Source organism: Nelumbo nucifera, chromosome 5 (genome assembly GCF_055504915.1).
Source record: "Nelumbo nucifera cultivar China Antique chromosome 5, China Antique-T2T, whole genome shotgun sequence".
Lineage (NCBI taxonomy): Eukaryota > Viridiplantae > Streptophyta > Magnoliopsida > Proteales > Nelumbonaceae > Nelumbo > Nelumbo nucifera.
In genome coordinates this window covers 15,121,426-15,140,293 of record NC_142653.1, presented here as the reverse complement: position 1 = coordinate 15,140,293, position 18,868 = coordinate 15,121,426, and the positions used below count along the sequence as shown (strand labels likewise).

The 18,868-nt window shown below is 39.6% G+C and overlaps 1 protein-coding gene across 5 annotated transcripts in view; it reads right to left on the bottom strand.

Moving 5' to 3' along the window:
- Window positions 1-18,868, bottom strand: part of LOC104604354 (uncharacterized) — a 64,878-nt gene that overhangs the window by 38,976 nt on the left and 7,034 nt on the right. For 2 of the 5 annotated variants that reach the window (XM_010268666.3, XM_010268659.3), the window contains exons 2-3: window positions 9,735-9,811; window positions 7,833-7,991 (exon numbers count right to left, since the gene is read on the bottom strand). In XM_010268666.3, coding sequence (XP_010266968.1) covers window positions 7,833-7,991; window positions 9,735-9,811 — 236 coding nt within the window. Of the gene's footprint in view, window positions 1-7,832; window positions 7,992-9,734; window positions 9,812-10,040; window positions 11,603-11,655; window positions 13,039-18,868 lie in introns of those variants that run through there. The other 3 variants (XM_088888054.1, XM_019198933.2, XM_088888053.1) reach the window with 3 other exon arrangements.

Here is an 18,868-nt window from a genome sequence, read left to right as displayed (position 1 = left end):
AAGCAAAGGTACAATTAACTGGCATTTCAATAAAAGAAATATCCCAATGTTTGACCTAATTCTATCATTGTTTGGTGTAATTGTAAAATTTCAGGCCGAGAAGTGTAAGAAAACAGGTTTGAGTCTGCACTAGCCACTTTGTGCAAAAAATAATGCCAAAGGTTAGGTCTGTATCCATTCCACCCCTCCCAAGACCCCAGAGAGCTGGGACCAACATTGGGTAATGGCCTTTTTTTTCACTAAGCTGCTGACCTGCTGTTCTATATAACCAGATTTTGATCCCATCACTTCAATAATCTTTCATGCCATTGACATTTTACCTTTAGGTTATGTTGATAACAAGAAACATTGATCAAAGAATATTTAGTATAAAAAAGAGCCAATTTTGTGAAAAAGGTAATGAAAATTTTGTTTATATACTAATCAGCAATCACAGAAGAGGGCAAGTGCAACAGATATCCCTGACCATACAAAATGTATAAAGCCTCCCTCATTCCCTTCCCCAACCACATATCCTCCCCCCAAAAAATCACCATTTACAGAAGCCTTGCCCCTGATTCTTCTACCTTCTAGGCCATGCATTTCAATGTAATTCCACAACAGCTACTCTTTCTATTTTGGTCCCGCACCTTTCTTTCTTTTTTCTTTTAACCATCAACCAGATCAAAGTGTTTTATTAACCATGAAGATAACATTAATGCCTATTCTACACAGTGAAGGCAGGACCAGGCCTGAAAAAGCCTCTCAAAAGAGAAGGCCAGACAAAAGCAATACATCAAGAGGCACTCTAACTAGATCTGGTGGAAGCCTCTTGTGGGTCTTTAGTGGCCCAATTGGGGATGACACATCCAATAGAGCAGATGTTATTGCCCTGCTCACTAAGTTTTGCATAACTTTTTTTTTTATCAATAACAATAGATTTCATTAAAAAATCAAGGGTACAAGGGGAGGAGATAACCACTCTTATCTCCCCCAACAAGAAACAAATAAAGCAGAAACATTACAATTGAGCCCAAAACAAAGTACCCCTATTTACCCCTTGTTTTGCTAACCATCAGCAAAGGAGTTTGCACATCTCTTAACCCAAATTACTTTAACTTCCATGTCTCAAGTCAGCCACTTGAATCTTCTCTTTTCATTGTGTAGAGAAGATGGGCTGAATGGCCCATAGGCTGTTTATCTTTTTTATCTTTTTTATCTTTTATGTTCTTTGCTGTAATGGACCTTAATCTGGGCTCTTATTCTTTCTTATGTAATGTTCTTAATTTTCTGCCCAACCAGGGGCCTCTCTTTAAATTACTAAAGTTTAACTTAATGAAATGGAATTAGGGGTGTAAGAGGAAATTATGTTCGAAAATCTATCTCAGAACCCTAGCTGCCGCCACCTTCTTCTTCCTCTTCTCTCTTCTTGAAACCTGATTTCTGCTATTTTCTTTTGATTTTCTGCAACATTTTAAACAGTCCTTTCTTTTCAAAAGGCTGTTTTTCTTCATGGTATCAGAGCAGGCTTGACTTCTTTTTTTCACCTCTTTTTTCCCATACACAATGTGTATGGAGAACTGAATCGGATGAATAGTTAAAGAAACCTATTTCAGCCCAGTTGTTAGTGGTTTTTGGAGAGAAGGGGACTTTTGTCGTCCTCCTAACAGATTCAAGTGTGTTGCCCGAAACCTTAATTTTCTGGAGAAATCTGATTGCAGGCCCCACAGGGAGTTTGACCTGGGTGCTAGTGATCGAAAGTCTTCACATCCTTCATCTTGAAGATTGATTCAAGTGGATTGGTGTTCTGTGAAGTCTACAAGGAGCGGCTGAGATTTCTCTGTTTCTCTCGGGTTCCAAGTGTGACGCAAGTAGCAGGTACAACTGCATAGAGATTGACTCCCAACTAGACCTATTCATGGGCCAGGTCGGGCTTTCACTCTGTATTAATAGATTTTTCTAAGGCCCGAGCCCGAGCCTGGCCCGACCATCAAGCCTACAACTTGGGCCTGAGCCCAGCCCTCATAAAAAGCCCAAACCCGGGCCTGGCCCGAGCCCAAAATTTAGCCCATGCTGTTACTACTGCTGAAGCGGCTGAATAGAGAAAGAGAGAGATTATAAAGAAAAAAATAAAAAATGTATATATTAAATTATAAATATATATTTCAATAAATATTATATTATTTATATATTTTATATAATATATAAAATACATATTATGTATTTTATAAAATATATAATGCTGAGTCAGGCCAGGCTTTTTTGACAAATGTTGAGCCCGGCCTGAAACACAGTCGGGCTTACTGTGTTAGGCCCGCGGGCCTAATTACATGACCAAGCCCGACTGGGGTGCGGGCCAGGCCATCGGGCTACCCGGCCCATGAACATGTCTACTCCCAACACAATTTTTCTTTTGTCTTCATTTCTTGTTATTCAAAGTTGTTAGAAGTTATTTTCAAAATATTTTAAGATGAACCCTTCAAAAGTTGAGAACAAGCATGTTGCTGAATCTGAACAGATTCCAAGAGCCTCTGTAGACTCTCTACTGGCTGTGACCACAATCAAGCTAGATGGAACTAATTATTTGGCTTGTTCACAATCAGTAAAAATTCATATCTGCAATAGAGGCAAATGGGGTTTTATCTCCGGGAGCAAAAAGGCTCCTTTGGAAGATGATCCATCATATGAAAAATGGATGCAAGAAAATTATATTGTTATTTGATGGCTTGTGAACTCAATGCAACCGCAGACTAGTCAACACCATTTGTGGATGAAATCAACAAAGGAAATTTGGGATAGTGTTGTTGAAACCTATTCCCAGAAATTAAATGTGGCCAGGGCTTACAAGCTGAGGAGTGATGTGAAGAATTTGAAACAGGGGGAGAAACCTTTAGCTATTTATTTCTCAATACTGAAGTCTCTATGGCAAGAAAATGATTTGATAGAAGCTGTAGCCTAGGACACCACTAATGATGCTAAGACCTACAGGAAACTTGTTGAGAGAAACAAGGTGTTTGAGTTTTTGACAGGTTGAATCCAGAGTATGACATCACAAAGCAAAATATCCTATCCAAGGATAGTGTTTCACTGTCTCAAGCCGATGCCTTGGTAAGTAGTGAAGAAAGCAAGAGACTTGTCCAGGTTCAAGGGGCTGGTCTAAATGATCACTTTGCTAATATGGGAGTGAAACCCCAAGGGAGTTACAAGGACTCCAAGTAGCTCAAGGAAGAAAGAAATTATATGCGAGTACTGTAAGAAACCAAAACACACTAAAGACAAGTGTTGAAAATTGCATCATGAGCTTCTTCCTCTTCGGTTTCAAAAGAAGTCTGATAATATGAAGGCAGGGAGTGCCAATATTGTTGCTGGTCCAAATAGTGACAGATGCCTAACTGAAGAGATGACTGCTAGTGAGCAGTTAGCAGCTATGAAGGCAGAGTATGAGAAGTTTGGAAGGATGATCAGTCACCTAGAGGGTGTGGCCTCTTCTTCTAACCCTCCAGGAAATTCAACCTCTTCTGCATTTGCTCATTCAGATATATGAGCTTCTGCCAATCGTGCAACTATTTCAGGGTAATCGTAGGATCCCTTGGATTATTGATTCCGGTGCTTCTGATCATATGACCAGCTTTTCCACTTTGTTTGTTTCTTATGATTTACTTCCTAGCCGTGACAAAATCACCCTAGCCGATGGCTCTCTTGCCCCTATCTCCGGCAAGGGAACCATCAAAGCTACAGATTCCTTGGTACTTCCTTCTATTCTTCATGTACCCAAGCTAAATACAAATTTGTTATCTGTAAGTAGCCTAACTAAGTCCTTAAATTGTTGTGTAACCTTTTTCCCTTCCTACCGTGTTTTTTAGAATCTGGAGTCTCAGAAAGTGATTGGGAGTGGCCATGAGGCGAATGGAATATATCTGTTGGACACTCTTGGACAGAGCCATGGACAACCCGGAAAAGCTGCTTTTGGGTCTACATCTACAGAGTCCATCAGTCGAGTCATGTTATGTCATTTTCGTTTGGATCATCTTTCTTTTTCTGCATTAAGTCATTTATTCCCAGAACTGTTTAAGGGAATTAGTTTGTCCAATCTTCATTGTGAGTCGTGTGAGTTGTCAAAACATTATAGAAGCAGTTATCCTTTGTGTAATAAAAGATCTTCTTCTCCATTCCATATTGTGCACTCTGATGTGTGGGGGCCTTACCAATTACCTTCTATGGGTGGCTACAAATATTTTATCTTGTTCATTGATGATTTTTCACGGTTCACTTGGATATTTTTTATGAAGTCTTGTGATGAAGTTCCCAGACTTGTGAGGCAATTCCATGAATTTGTTCTAACCCGGTTTGATACCAGAATTAAAAATTTCAGATCCGACAATGCAAAAGAATATTTGAGAAAAACTTAACCTGCTATCTCACTGATTTGGGGGTTATTCACCAAAGCTCCTGTGTTAGGACCCCAGAACAGAATGGAGTTGCTAAAAGAAAAAAAATGGCATATTGTTGAAGTTGCAAGAAGTATTCTATTTGCCTCACATGTTCCTACAAAATTTTGGGGCGATGATGTTCTCATTGCAACCTACCTAATCAACCGTATGCCATCCAAGGTTTTGGGGTTTAAGTCTCCCTTCAGTCTTCTTCATCCGGGCAAGGATCTTTTTCCTATTCCACTTTATGTCTTTGGCTACACTTGTTATGTACATATCCCAAGTGTCAAGAGACATAAATTTGAACCAAAAGCCCACAAGTGTATCTTCCTTGGTTATTTCCCCACACAAAAGGGTTATTGTTGTTTTGATTCAAAGACTGGCACTCGGTATGTCTCAATGGATGTCACCTTTGATAAGCTCTCTTCCTTTTATGATTCTTCTCAGGAGAGGCATTGTCCAAAGGGGGAGAATTTGTCACTGTTGTTTGCTCTCCCCCTTCCTGTCCCAGTTGAGTCTTCTGTTGAGACTCTTCCTCCTTCAAATGAGTCAAGGGAGGATCAATCATTTTGTTCTCATTCCAGTGTTCCTATCCCTCCTTCTTTACCTCCTCGTCCTCTTTTTAATCCTAGGTTGTACCAATGGCAAAGAACCAGAAGTGAGTAGATTGTTTCCCCTACACCACATGAGCCTCCTGCACTTCTAGTCACAGAAGAGACAACGAGTACTGATATAACCCCTTTGGAATCATCATTTCCAGACCTTGATATCTCTATTGCTATTAGGAAAGGAAAAAGGAAGTGTACTACACATTGCATTTCCAAACACCTTTCTTATAGTTTGCTCTCTCCTTCATATTTTGGCTACCTTTCTTCTGTTGCTTCTAACCCAATTCCCAAGTCTGCATCAGAAGCTCTTACTATTCCAGAATTGAGAGATGCTATGAGAACAGAAATTGATGCCCTACACAAGAATGACACTTGGGAAGTGGTTGATTTACCTGAAGGGAAGGATCCAGTAAGCTATAAGTGGGTTTTTACCATCAAATATCATGTTGATGGCGCCATTGAAAGGTAGAAGGCTAGGCTGGTTGCAAAAGGTTATACACAGACATATGGGATTGATTATCTAGAGACCTTTGCTCCTGTTGCCAAGATGACTTCTGTGAGAGTTCTTTTATCTCTGGCTGCACACTCAAACTAGCCACCTTATCAGCTGGATGTAAAGAATGCATTTCTAAATGGAGAGTTACATTAGGAGGTCTATATGTCTCTTCCTCCAGGGATGTATGAAACAGATATGAAAGGGAAGGTCTACAGGCTGAAGAAATCTCTTTATGGACTTAAACAGTTCCCTAGGGCATGGTTTGAAAGGTTTAGGGCTGCCTTTGTTAGCTTTGGCTATGTACAGGCTCAGTCTGATCATACCCTCTTTGTGAAGAGGAGAGGATCATTGGCAATTTACCTGATTGTGTATGTTGATGATATTGTTGTGACTGGTAATAATGTATCAGGGGTTGATGGTCTCAAATCTTTCCTTCATATAGAGTTTGAGATCAAAGATCTGGGGGAATTGAGATACTTTCTTGGCGTAGAAGTTGCTAGATCCAAAGATGGGACCCTTATCTCTCAGAGAAAGTATGTACTTGACTTGCTCTCTGAAATAGGGAAGATGGGTGCTAGACTAGTTGCTACTCCTATTGATATGAGTCATAAACTCTCTGCTTCAGATGGAATATTGTTGGAAGACAAGGGAATCTTCCAACGGCTACTTGGAAAACTTCTTTATCTATGCATGACTCGGCCAGATTTTGCATATGTTATCAGTTGCATTAGTCAGTTCATGCATGCTCCCAGGGACACTTAGATGGCAACAACAGAGTGAATTCTGTGTTATTTGAAGGGTTCCCCTAAAAAGGGAATTCTATTTGCTAAGCATGGTAATATGAAACTTGAAGCCTACACAGATGTTGATTGGGCTGGAAATATTGATGATAGAAGATCTTCCTCTAGAAAACGTAGCTTGGTGGCAGGTAATATTGTCTCTTAGAGAAGCAAGAAATAATCAGTTGTTGCCCGATCTTCAGCTAAAGCTGAATACAGAGCCATGGCTCATGGAGTTTCTGAACTACTGTGGCTTAGATCCTTGATGGAGGAACTGGGTATTGAGCATGATAAGCCATTGATGTTATACTATGATAATCAGGCTGTCATCAACATTGCTCACACACTTCTGGAGAAGTGTGTCTACCTTTCATCACTTCTGAAGGATAGTTAGTTGATTTCCTCACCAAGGGCATTCCAAAGGTTAAACTTCAGCATGATACTGGCAAGCTTGGCATGATTGACATCTATGCTCAGCTTGAGGGGGAGTGTAGAGAAGATGGGCCGAAAGGTTGTTTATCTTTTTTTATCTTTTATGTTCTTTGCTGTAAATGGGCCTTAATTTGGACTCTTATTCTTTCTTATGTTATATTTTTAATTTTCTGCCCAACTAGGGGCCTCTCTGTAAATTACTAAATTTTAACTTAATGAAATGAAATTAGGGATGTAAGAGGAGATTATGTTCGAAAATCTCTCTCAGAACCCTAGCTGCCACCACCTTCTTCTTCCTCTTCTCTCTTCTTGAAACCTGATTTCTGTTATTTTCTTTTGATTTTCTGCAACTCTTTAAACAGTCTTTTCTTTTCAAAAGGCTGTTTTTCTTCTCATTGCTGTACCTCCACATCCCATTTTTTACTCCCTTCAGCCAGTCCACCACCAGATTGGAGTCTCCTTCGATGATCAGCTTCCCTATACTTATGTCTTTAGCTCTCTGAATACCCTCCAATGCCGCCAAAGTCTCAGCTCTAGGAGAGTCTCCAGCTTCAATCAGGCCTGAGAACAAGGTAATTATTAGCTCTTTATCATCCCTTAGAACACCCCCAATACTTGATGGGCCTGGGTTGTCAAAACTGCTTCCATCAAAGTTTTGCATAACTTTAGTCCTTTGTCTCTAGCCACTAAAGGGGACTTTATCAATACCATCAAATGGAGTGAGGTCAAGGTCTTTGAAAGCTGTCTCACTGTCTTAATGAAATCAGGGATGCCATTTCAGCCATTTCCGTTCAAAGGAGATGGGTTCCTGGAAAATTATTAAAAATGGATGCTGATGGCCTTGCTAGATGGGGGGTGGGGGTGGGGGTAAAAGCATCTTTATGTATAGCAAAAAAATTTATGCTTCCCTGGTTTCTGATGGGCCTATAGTCCTTCTGCGTCTCCCCTATAAATCTTCTGTGACTCAATATCTGTTTCAAAGTGATGAATATATGGGTACTTTTTTTCAAGGAAAAACAAAAGAAATAAAAATATCCTGTCCAAGACTGTGTCCACATATAAAGGATCTAATAAACCAGAACAAGTATAGATAGAATAAGAAACAAACCAGTTTCTGCGCATACAAATGAGGAGAATTAATCCAAAAAATCCAATAGATCCAACACTTAGATAGAAGACTAAATTTTGCTGTATGCTAGTCCTCAATCTTTCTTTCACAGTGAAGTCTCCAGCATCTTCATAACCCTGAATAAGTGGCACCACAGCCCTGCTTAGAGAATAACGTATGATAAAGCAATGAGCATATATCAATTGAGTTATATAACCAATTAAAGATGATCTTAAACCACCACATATTGATGCATATATTTATGTGGGTAAAGTAACAACTGCCAACTGGTACACAGGACATAAAATCATAATGCATCCACAAAGAGTAGTTTAAGCACTCTGCATTTACAAATACTAATCCATGAATAAAGTAAACACAGAAAGAAAAGTGGCCGCATTCAACATGCGTTACTGTTATTATGCTACAAAATTACTTTTAAATATATTATTTCTTTTCTGGATCACTAACATGATCAAATAGATTTAATTAGGAATAAAGTAAAACTCCAACCACTGATGAGATAGCAGGTAACAACTTATATTACAGAAGCATTGGCTGACAAAACAAAGGAAAAACAAACAGATATACGATTATGATAGATTCTGTTGAGCCCCTGGGCAAGGTACTCCCCAAGCCAAATTGTGCCTCCTGCCCCTTCTCTTGTGTCAGTATCAGCAAGAACATTGATCAACCTTGGGATCCGTTTCGATGAGATATTCAGTGTGTATGTGTCTGTAAATAATGAGATATTCGTGTGTAAGCTTACATTTTTGCCTCTAGCAATGAAAATCTGACATCCCAAGGGCCTATTTAAGAACAGGTCCTCCAATTGAACAATCTCCTTCCACCACAACTCTTAAATGTGTTATGTATTTATTATTGTCAAGGGACCATGAAGGCATTGAAAAGGGAAAATAAAACAGAGGGAGAAAATGAAGCCTTAAGAAAGGTCTGACATCTCAGTGGCAGGCCTGACAGAGAAAGGGATTTATGAGAAATACTCAATACCAGGTCCTAATTACCCAATCAATGCAATGTCATCAGTAAATAACATATGGCATAGAGCCTCCTTGCAGCTTGGCTGCAAAATTTTCTCATTTCATTTAATGAAATTTTGTTAATTATCAAAAAAAAGTCATAGAACCTCCTTGTAAAGATGTTTAATCAATTCATTTATGACTAACATGAATAAATAAGAACCCAAGTGATGACCCTTTGAAATTTCATAGTAACTACTGACTAGAAACTATGACGTCTCTCAAAACATTCCAGGAAACCTCCCAAGCAAGCAACTTCCATAAGATATTAAGAAAACAACTTCTGCATTGTCTAATTAAGGAGTATTCTGCTTTTTTCTGTTAATATAATTCTGAATCTTGAGAATTCTCTATTGTAACAATACTCCTACATTTTGCTAATTTAGAAAAAACCTGCTATAACAGCCTACAGAAGATCTTAAGACATGAAGTGAGTGCCTATTAAAGAACTACAGTGGATCTGATCCTGTGGCAACAAACTCTAGGCACTGCTGTCTGCTCTGCCTCAGATAGTTTATGCTTCTTGTAAGAGGGTTGCTACAATTGTAAGTGGCAATGAGTCTTCTTTTATGTTCAGACTTCAGATTATCCTCTTTAAGTTGCTAAGTGTCAATTTCCTCTTGATTGGCTCAAAGTGAAGAGCTATGAAGTTTTAGTGGCATGAAGAAACAACCATGTACTTTTGGCAGACATATCACTTCATAAACATAACAGGCATATGCAGCTGTAGTATAATTGGTTCATTCATGGTGAATCTACAACATAAAGTAATTCAAATGAATATTGAAAACAACCATTTCCTCCATACAGGGGAAAAAGAATGAGAACAAGAAGTGTATTTTCAAGTTCATATACAGCATACCAAGTAAGTGCAAATGTACTCCAATATGACCAGCTCCAAAAGAAAGCGATGCCTCTCTTGTCATGTCCAATAATTGTCTGATGATAGAAAGGGAAGGATTCAATTAGGTTTGTTGCAAGTGGTAGATGAGCTGGTATTTTCCACTATGAAATGCTCCAAATCCACAAGAAGCACAGTTCCAATAACTTCTAAACATGTAAAATTTATTCAATTTGATGTTAAACAACCAAATAAGAAATATCTTTTATCCAAAGAAGTTGAGAAGTTGATCAGTACACTCATTAAAAAAAAAAAGTTGAAGCTTACCTGCACTTGACCAAAGGAAACTGAGTATATGCAGAAGGTTAAAACCCCCACCATTAGGAAAAAGAATAAGCACCATCATTCTTAAGAGATAACCCCAAGAAATTCCAACCTAACATAACATTTTTTATCAATCACAGGTCAAAGAAATTAGGGTGTTAAATAGATCTATACAAAGAAAAGCTAGGTCACAAATAACATATACCATAGGGACTATAAATCTCACTGGACTAGCTACATTCCCCCCACCCTGGCAGGGCAGGCCCCAAATACAAATTACCCTAGAACATTATTATTTGCACATCTTTGGAGCTACATAAACAAAATTCTCATGAAGAATGCCAAAGATCTAGCTTCTATAATAGAATGATAATCAACCAAGGACCTAATTCATCTCCCAGAATCTGCTGAACCACTTCTTAAGAGTCTTATTCAACATCCAACCTCTCATATCCCAAGGAGACAGCCAGTTGCAACCCTTACTATAAAGATAGCATGAATAGAACTCTCATTATCTATAGGAGCAGAGGAGATTTCCAAAATCTCACAATTATGGTACCAAGAATCACCTCTGACTCTTGCAACCTCATCACCAGGTGCCGCCATAGTTCTTTTTACCAATAACTGCATCTTCTCATGTCCTTCAAACCACCCTAGTGGTGCAAGTTGGGTACCCAATTCGAAGAATTTATACTACATTGGGCCCAGACTTCCAGGGCGGGCCTATTCAAATTTTAACAAAATCCCAACCAAAGCCCGCCCAAGTTGCTGTTATGGACGCATTCCTCGGGAAAAAGTATCATCGCCGCCGGCAGCAACAGGAACCTGACCCACCGCCAGCAGCAGCAGTGATTCAATGATCCTCGTCTTACCCAGTTCGGCAACAGCAGATTAGATTAGATCATCTTGCTTGTTCTTATCTTATTCTATTGCTCTTATCTTATCTTATTAGTGGATTATCAGATTAGGATTAACTTATCTTATCCTTAGCAAGATAGAACTGGAAGTCTCCCTATTCAGCAAGGAGACTCCCTAAGATTAGGACTCTTGTAATCTCCTATTTAAGGAGACACCATTATTGAATGAGATATTGAATATTCAGTTAAAGAAGTGAGTTAGGAGAGTTGGTGATCTCTTGAACAAATCACCAAGGTGCCAAGATAGGTTCATCAAGAGCAGGAAGGAACAAGGGAAAACAGGAGGTTTTCCCCGTGGACCGACCCATGACGAGATCCTATTCTCGTTCCCTCAACAGTTGCACCCCTAAACCACACTTGACTTAGATTTGAGTACATCAATTTTGACTTTCAAGGGCCTAAAAATGTACATTGGAGCCTCGTAAGCAACCATGATCCCCACTCACTTGAATTCATATCACCAACATTAGGCCAAAACCAGCCATATCATCATCTCTAAGCCTCAACAACTACATATGGCATCCTTTCTAAGGATCACTGTAGTAGATTTTACCCCTTAAGCGCAATACCCAGTCCATTTCAAATCATAAATTAAAATAATTAATATCAATCTGCTAAGCCTGATGAAATAAACTTATATCCTTCAACATTGATACAAAGTAGGAAGACAGCTCCCAACACATCTAAGTCAAAGGTCATACCAATCAGTTCTTAGGCCATGCCGCTATGGTCACATATGAAAATCCATGGTCATATGAAAAGCCAAACTGAATCTAGCTTCCACCAGACCTAATGCAATCATCATCATTATCCATGCCTTATCCCAACTATAAGAATCCTGTTTTGCCAATCCGTTCTATTTAAAGCCATATCGACTATTAATTTAGTTCAAGCTGGAGGCAAGGTGGAGGAAGGGATGGGAATGTGAGGCGAAGAGATTTGCATTTGAAGAATGCAGGAGCAACAGTAAGACCTGCTTGAAAATCAGGGAAGGAAAGAAGTCATCAATCTTTCTAGTTAGAGATGCGGTAGCTTGGGTTAAAGGTTTTGTCGATGGAGCAATATACACAAAAAAGAGAGTGGTTGGAAGGGTCAGATGAACACAGAGAGGAAGAGTTTCATGGCGGAGCTGAGGAACAACAGAAAAGGTTGGTTCAAAATGCTTATAGAGTGTTTTGGGGATGAGAAGAGGAAGTTGATTTGTGTTCCAGAAGGTAACAGAAAATCAGGGTGGAAAGGTTATGCAGATTAAGTTACAGGATTACTTGGTGGTGACGAAGAAGACTGAGGCGGCGCCGCTGAAGTTCAATCCGGAAATAGATGAAGAAGGGAAGGTGCAGAGTAACATTGCCATGGACAATCCAAACAAAAAAAATGAAGAAGCAGTTGTGGACCAGGATTTGAAATGCGAACTGGCATGCTCTGTTAAGACGCATAAACTGGAGTTGGAAGTGGATAAAAGGAGATGGGCGAGTAGGTTTGTGCTAACAGCAGCCAAAAAGATTAATGATTGGCAGCCGGTTGTGGATGAGATATTAAAAAAGCTCAGCTTCACAACGCCTGTGATAGTGGTGCCTTTCAGCGAGTGCAAAGCTATCCTTGATGTGGGGGTGAAATGCTGGAGTTCTCTTTTGTTGTCACCCAGAAAGGGTTGATCGTCCTCAAGGAATGGCATATGTCTTGCAATGAACAAGATATTGAAGCCAATAAATTCTCTGTTAAACTCGTCGGGCTGCCGTTCAACTACTGGAGGAGGTCGGTGGTGGAGAAGATAGTCCATATAATGGGGGTAAATTGGAGGATTGCAACTTCTGTAACCTGCAAACGATTAAGGTGAAAATCCGGGGAACCAGGCCAGAGGAAGGTCTGGGTTCTGACGGAAGTGGAAGCGTCTACTCCTCATATAGCGCGCCTCACACCAACCTCACAGATACATCCCACCCTGTGTTGGGAACATCTCCCATGAATAATAAATTCAACGATGGGAGATATTTCCGATGTACGGCAAGAACATGTGATGAGGGCGGTGTGAGGCGTGCCGGTGAGATGAGCAGATCCTGGAGAAGACGATGCTGAGGTGGAAAGTGAAGCATTACATGGCAGAACTACAGGGAGAGAGGAGAGAGGGCAAAGGAACTTTATTAGTTTATTTTGGGAAGGGGAACAATCGGGTAAGGGAGGTGTATTAGGCGGGCATCTCGAAACAGAATAGCATATAAGGGCAACTTTTGGGGTTTAATATCAATAAAAGTAATATATTTAAAAAGTTTTAATAATAGGTTAACTTTTTTAAAATAATATCAATTAAGCGTAAAAACACTGTTTATCTTCTTCTTCTTGCTATTTGTTCACTAGAGTCGCAGCTTGCCACCCGCCACCGCCTTTTGCTACCGCCGATCGCCACTCTGTTCACCTTCACCCTGCTTTCGGCAATGCTGTCGGAGGTGGCCGGAGGTAGAGGTGGCAGCGGCGGCATTGGTGGTCATTCCTCTGCCCGTGGCCACCGCCACCTTTATCTCCACCCATCTCCAGCAACGTTGCCAGAGGCGGAGGTGGGCGGAGGCGGCGGTGAGCGGCAGCAGACGGCGGTGGCGGATGGTGGAAGACGGTGGTGGGCGGCGGCTCTAGTGAACAAATGGCAAGAAGAAGAAGATGAAGAGTGTTTTTGCCCATTATTAACATTATTTTTAAAAAGTTAACCTATTTTTGAATTTTTTTTAAATATATTACTTTTATTGATATTAAACTAAAAAAGTTGCCCTTATATGCTAGAAACTCACATACTTAAAGGAGGTTAATTCTATTTCAAGGTGTGGGGCCCTCTTTCGCTAACGTGGTAAGGGGTTGATGCAAGATTGCAAGACAACATTAAGACGCGAACCACTGAATTGAATCGAGCTCAGGTTATCCAAATCGCAGAGTTGACCAAGGCCCTAAACTCTCATGACGCACGTGGGTGGGAATCAATCCATACTTTAATAGACAAAGATTGTGGTCTATTATCGTCCCCAACTGAGGTTGTTTTGAAAAAAAAAAACCACTAAGGCTGCGTTTGGTAGAGGTGTAAAATCGAACAGGGGTAAACTTCACACCTCGGTTCAATTTTGCAGACATTTGGTAAACATGTAATTTTACACCGATAATTATATTTTATTGTTTAATTACATCGATAATCAATGTAATAAATACATCAAAATTATCGATGTATTTATTACATCTCTCTCTTCTCCTTCTCTCTCGTCCGCTCACTCTTGCTCTCTCTTCTTCTTCTTCTTCTTCTTCTTCTCTCTCTCTCTCTCTCTCTCTCTTCTCTCTTAATAGCTGGTGGGGTCTATCGGTGGCATCAGAGCAAATCCAGCCACCCCTTCCCCTTTTCATTGCTAGTTGCAACTCTGAGTGGGGTCAATTCTCTTCCTCCTTCACCGCCACCACCTCCAATGGGGTTTGATTTGGGGAACTTGGAGGCCGATTTAGATAGGCATTCTCTGCTTATGGGGAGCTCTGAGCGGGGTCGATTCTCTTCCTCCTTCACCACCACCACCTTCGACGGGGTTCGATTGGGGGAACTTGCAGGCCGATTCAGATGGACGTTCTCTGCTTCTAGGAAGCGATCTCCATTTGGGTGCAACCCCATTAATTCTCTCTCTCCCTCCATGGTTGTAGCATCTCGTCGTGCCTAGGCGTTTTGCTCCCATTGTGCCTCTACTGGTAGCATGGGGACTTGGGGATCTGGTAGACTGACGGGGCATAGGGAAGTGAAGGGCAATGGCACATATCACTTTTTGATCCTCATTGATTTAGATGATTCAACGAATTGGTTTGGAGTGGACGATGAGAAAAGAGGACAAACCGACGGAGGGAGAAGATTTTACAGTTGGGAGAATACTTTACATCGATCACCCAAACACACAAGAGTGTAAAATGAGTATAAAGCCGATTTGCTTTTTACACTTAGAAATCTAACTGTTGTTAAACTCCATCGGTGTAGTTTTGTATTTACACTGCAAACAAACGCAGTCTAAGGGGAAAAAAGGATCGTTGCAGTGGAGACCGATAACCACCCAGGAAGAACGGGATGCAAGCAAGGTTAGTACAAAATGCCCGAATCCGAGATATGCTATATCAAACAAAGAAGACTAGGAGGTGGAAGACAAGGAGTAGATTGACTGTGAAACTTCAGACAATGAGGACACAGTACCGTTGAAGTCTTCTGAGGCGGAAAATTTGGAAGAAATCACAGAAGTGGTCATTCTTGAAGAAGTTCTTAACACCTCGATTTTGTTTGGTGAAGAACAATTTGTGTCACTTGCTCCCCCTGTTCTAAACAAAGTTTTGGAATTAGTTGGAAGTGGTGATATTTTGGAATTTAAAAGGCAAGAACTTAACCAAGTAATGGACAGAGAGCAGGTCATTGATGAGCAATTAGGGGTGACTCACCGCCAGCCAGTCATGGATGCTCCATACAGTGATGAGACATAGAGCCATGGGAATACGTTGAAAAGAGAATCTTTTTGCTATATAGATAACGAGAGTTAGCCCAGAGGGCTATTTCTATAAATTTACCTCTTGTTGTACACTATCTTCTCTTATACTCTAAGGACAATTTGGTCCTTTTCCTTTTTTAATATAAATTTCTCTCTTATGGTGTCGAACTCCATATTGGATACACCCACAAACTTGTGGTTGTCTCTTTATCTTCTGGATTTACAGACCTAGACCAGACTCTGACATGGCATTAGAGCAACTCACGATCTGATCTACTGAGCTTACTTCTCTATCCTTTGAATTTTTTGGCATTTAGGGGTCTTCCTAACAATACTTGGGAACCCTCTTGTGCCCTAGAATTTTCTCTCTCAAGGTTGTTTCGATCAAACCTTGACATATCTGAAATTTGGAAGTTTACACCATCAACTTCACTTTTTCTCTTCGATCTGCACTTGGAGACATCAGATCTACTTGAAACTCTAGATCTAGTGTCGCCCATAGGAATTATTGTGATCCTCTTCAGCCTAGTTGAAATCGGTTTGGTTTAAGAAGGGTTTTATCTTTCTCTTGGTTCAGCATACTGTAACAGCTTCCTTTTTTGGACATCTGATCAAAAGGTACCTCTCTATCATCATCTCTTCTTCGATTTCAAATATCAGTCTTGGAAATCAGCAATTTTCTTTGTGATAATGGTTTCAGAAAGAGTAGATGTCCTTTATGTTAAATTTAATGGATTAAACCATGCCTTGTGGAAGTTTAACTTCCAGTTTCATGTTGAGGGCAAAGGGCCTTTGGGGCTATTTATACGGAATTATACCTAAACCTGATGACTCAGATGTTAAGGCTTTAAATTAGTGGAAAATTGACAATGCAAAGATTGCACCATGGATCATTAGATCTGTTGAGGTTGACATTGCCATTTCTATGTGAGGTTATAGAACAACTTATGAGATGTATGAGTATCTTGAGAAGGTATATCAGCAATCAAACACCTCTACGCAGTACCAAATAGAGGTTGATATCTTCTCATATCATCAAGGAGAGAGAAAGGTCCAAGAGTACTATATAGGGTTTATTAACCTTTGGATAGAATATGTGTTAGTACACATGGGAAAGGATCCATCAAACTGTTTTATAAGGTATATGAAAGAGCACTTTGATATAAGGAAGGTTATGCATTTCCTAATGCATCTCAAATAGGGGTGACAACGAGCCGAGCTTTTCACGAGATGCTCGAGCTCAGCTCGTGAAAAGCTCGGTTCAACTGAGCCCGAGCTCGAACCTATTAGGGCTTGACTCGTAAGGCTTGCGAGCCAGCTCGAATATACATATATATATAATAAAATTATAGAAAATATAATATATAATAAAAATATTATAATTATTAATTATTATAATTCTTAATTTTTTAAATTTAAAATGAAGATATATATATATATATATAATTTTTATTTTTATAAAATATTTTTTCTCAAAATCGAGCTCGAGCTTATGAACTTTTGACTTGAACCGAGATCAAGCTCAAGGTTCTGGCTCGAACTATTCGACTCGAATCCACACCTAATCTCAAACATGAGTTTGAAGTTGTCATGTCTAATATCCTGAGTCAAAGAACATTTCCTGATTTATATACCATTCTTGGGGAAATTTTGAGAGTTTAAACCGGATTTGCTACACAAACCACACTTGATGGGAGGAAAAACTCCAATATTGATGTTGTTTTCCTGGCAACTTAATCAAAAGGGAAGAAGGATTTCTCCCGAATTCAGTGCTATGAATGAAAAGAGTTCGGACATGTGTGTCTTACATTGCAAGAAGAAGAATACATGCAAGTATTACAAGCAATAGGGACATATCATTATAGAATGTCCAACTTGGCCACCAAAAGTAAATGGATCTAATAAGAAGAAAGGGTCTTATAAAGCCTATCAAACAACCATGGAGAACTCAGATGCCTCATCTACCATTACCTCAGTAACTTCACAGAATAATTCTTCTTGTGGTATTTCTGAATATCAGATTTGGCAGATCATGTCCTCGACTATCTCTTCCGCTTTCTTAGCTATTGGAATATTTGGTAAGTCTTCTACTTTATGTCCCTCCTCAAACCACCTTTGGATTATAGACTTTGGTGCCTCTAATTACATGACAAGGGCCTTCGTTGGTCATTCTCCTAAACCCCATCTTTCTAATAGACACATTGTCGAAAAACTAAATATATTTGGATGTGATGATTTACACATATCTACCTCTAAATCATCTTACTTTCACCTATCCAAGACCTTATTTGTGCCAAAATTAACCACTGATTTGATTTCTGTTGGTCAACTTGTGGAAGATGGTAATACTGTTTTATTTTTCTCTAATGGTTGTTTGATACAAGACCAACAAACTAGGGAGGTGAAGGGGAAGGGTTGTAGATTGGGTCGACTGTTTGCTCTAGTTTGAGATTAAGAAAATTGATTCAGTTTTTCTTTCTTGTTTACCTTTTACTGCATCTAGTTTTGAACCTTTTAGTTGTAACAATGACTGGAACCTGTGGCATAGACGCCTCAATCATCCTTTTACTAAGAAACTTGATTATCTTTTTGCTTATGGTATTTTACCTAATGTTATTGCTTCTTTTAAGAAATGCAATTGTACATTTTTATTTAATACATAGTGATGTTTGGTCGTCTCCAATTACTTCTAGATTGGGATTCAAATATTTTGTTACTTTCATTGATGACTACAATTGTTTTACTTGGATTTATTTGCTCTACAAGAAATCTGAAGTCTATCATAAATTTAAACTTTTTTCAAGACTATGTTGCCATCCAATTATGTGTCCTACAATTTGATTTAGGGGAGAGTACTTTGATGGGGATTTTTAGGCTTATTTGAAAGAACAGGGAATCCAATTCCAAAAATCATGTCCTAGTACTCCACAACAAAACGGAGTAGCAGAAAGAAAGAATAAACACTTCTTGAGTATAGTCTAGACCCTTGTGTAAGACTCTCATGTTCCTTCTTGGTTTTGGGTGGAGGCAGCTAGCACTGTTGTGTACCAATAAATCTTCTTCCATCATCTGTTCTAAATAACACCTTTCTGATCCAGTCCTTGTTTCACAAACCTCCTAACCTATCATTGCTCAATGTTTTTGGTTGTGTATGCTTTGTTCATCTTCCACCTTATGAACGCACCAAGTTGACTACACAGGCAGTGCTATGTGCCTTTGTGGGGTACAATCCTGACCACAAGGGATTCCTGCGTTATGATCTCGAAGCCCATTGTGTCAAGATTTCTCATAATGTCATTTTTCTTGAGCACATATCTTTCTTTGAGCATATTATTAAATTTCCTGCTCCTTTTGTTTTTTTGTTGCACATCTTTGATTCCATAGATCTTCCAAATGCTCTAACATCACCCTCGAGCAACTTCAGACCTAC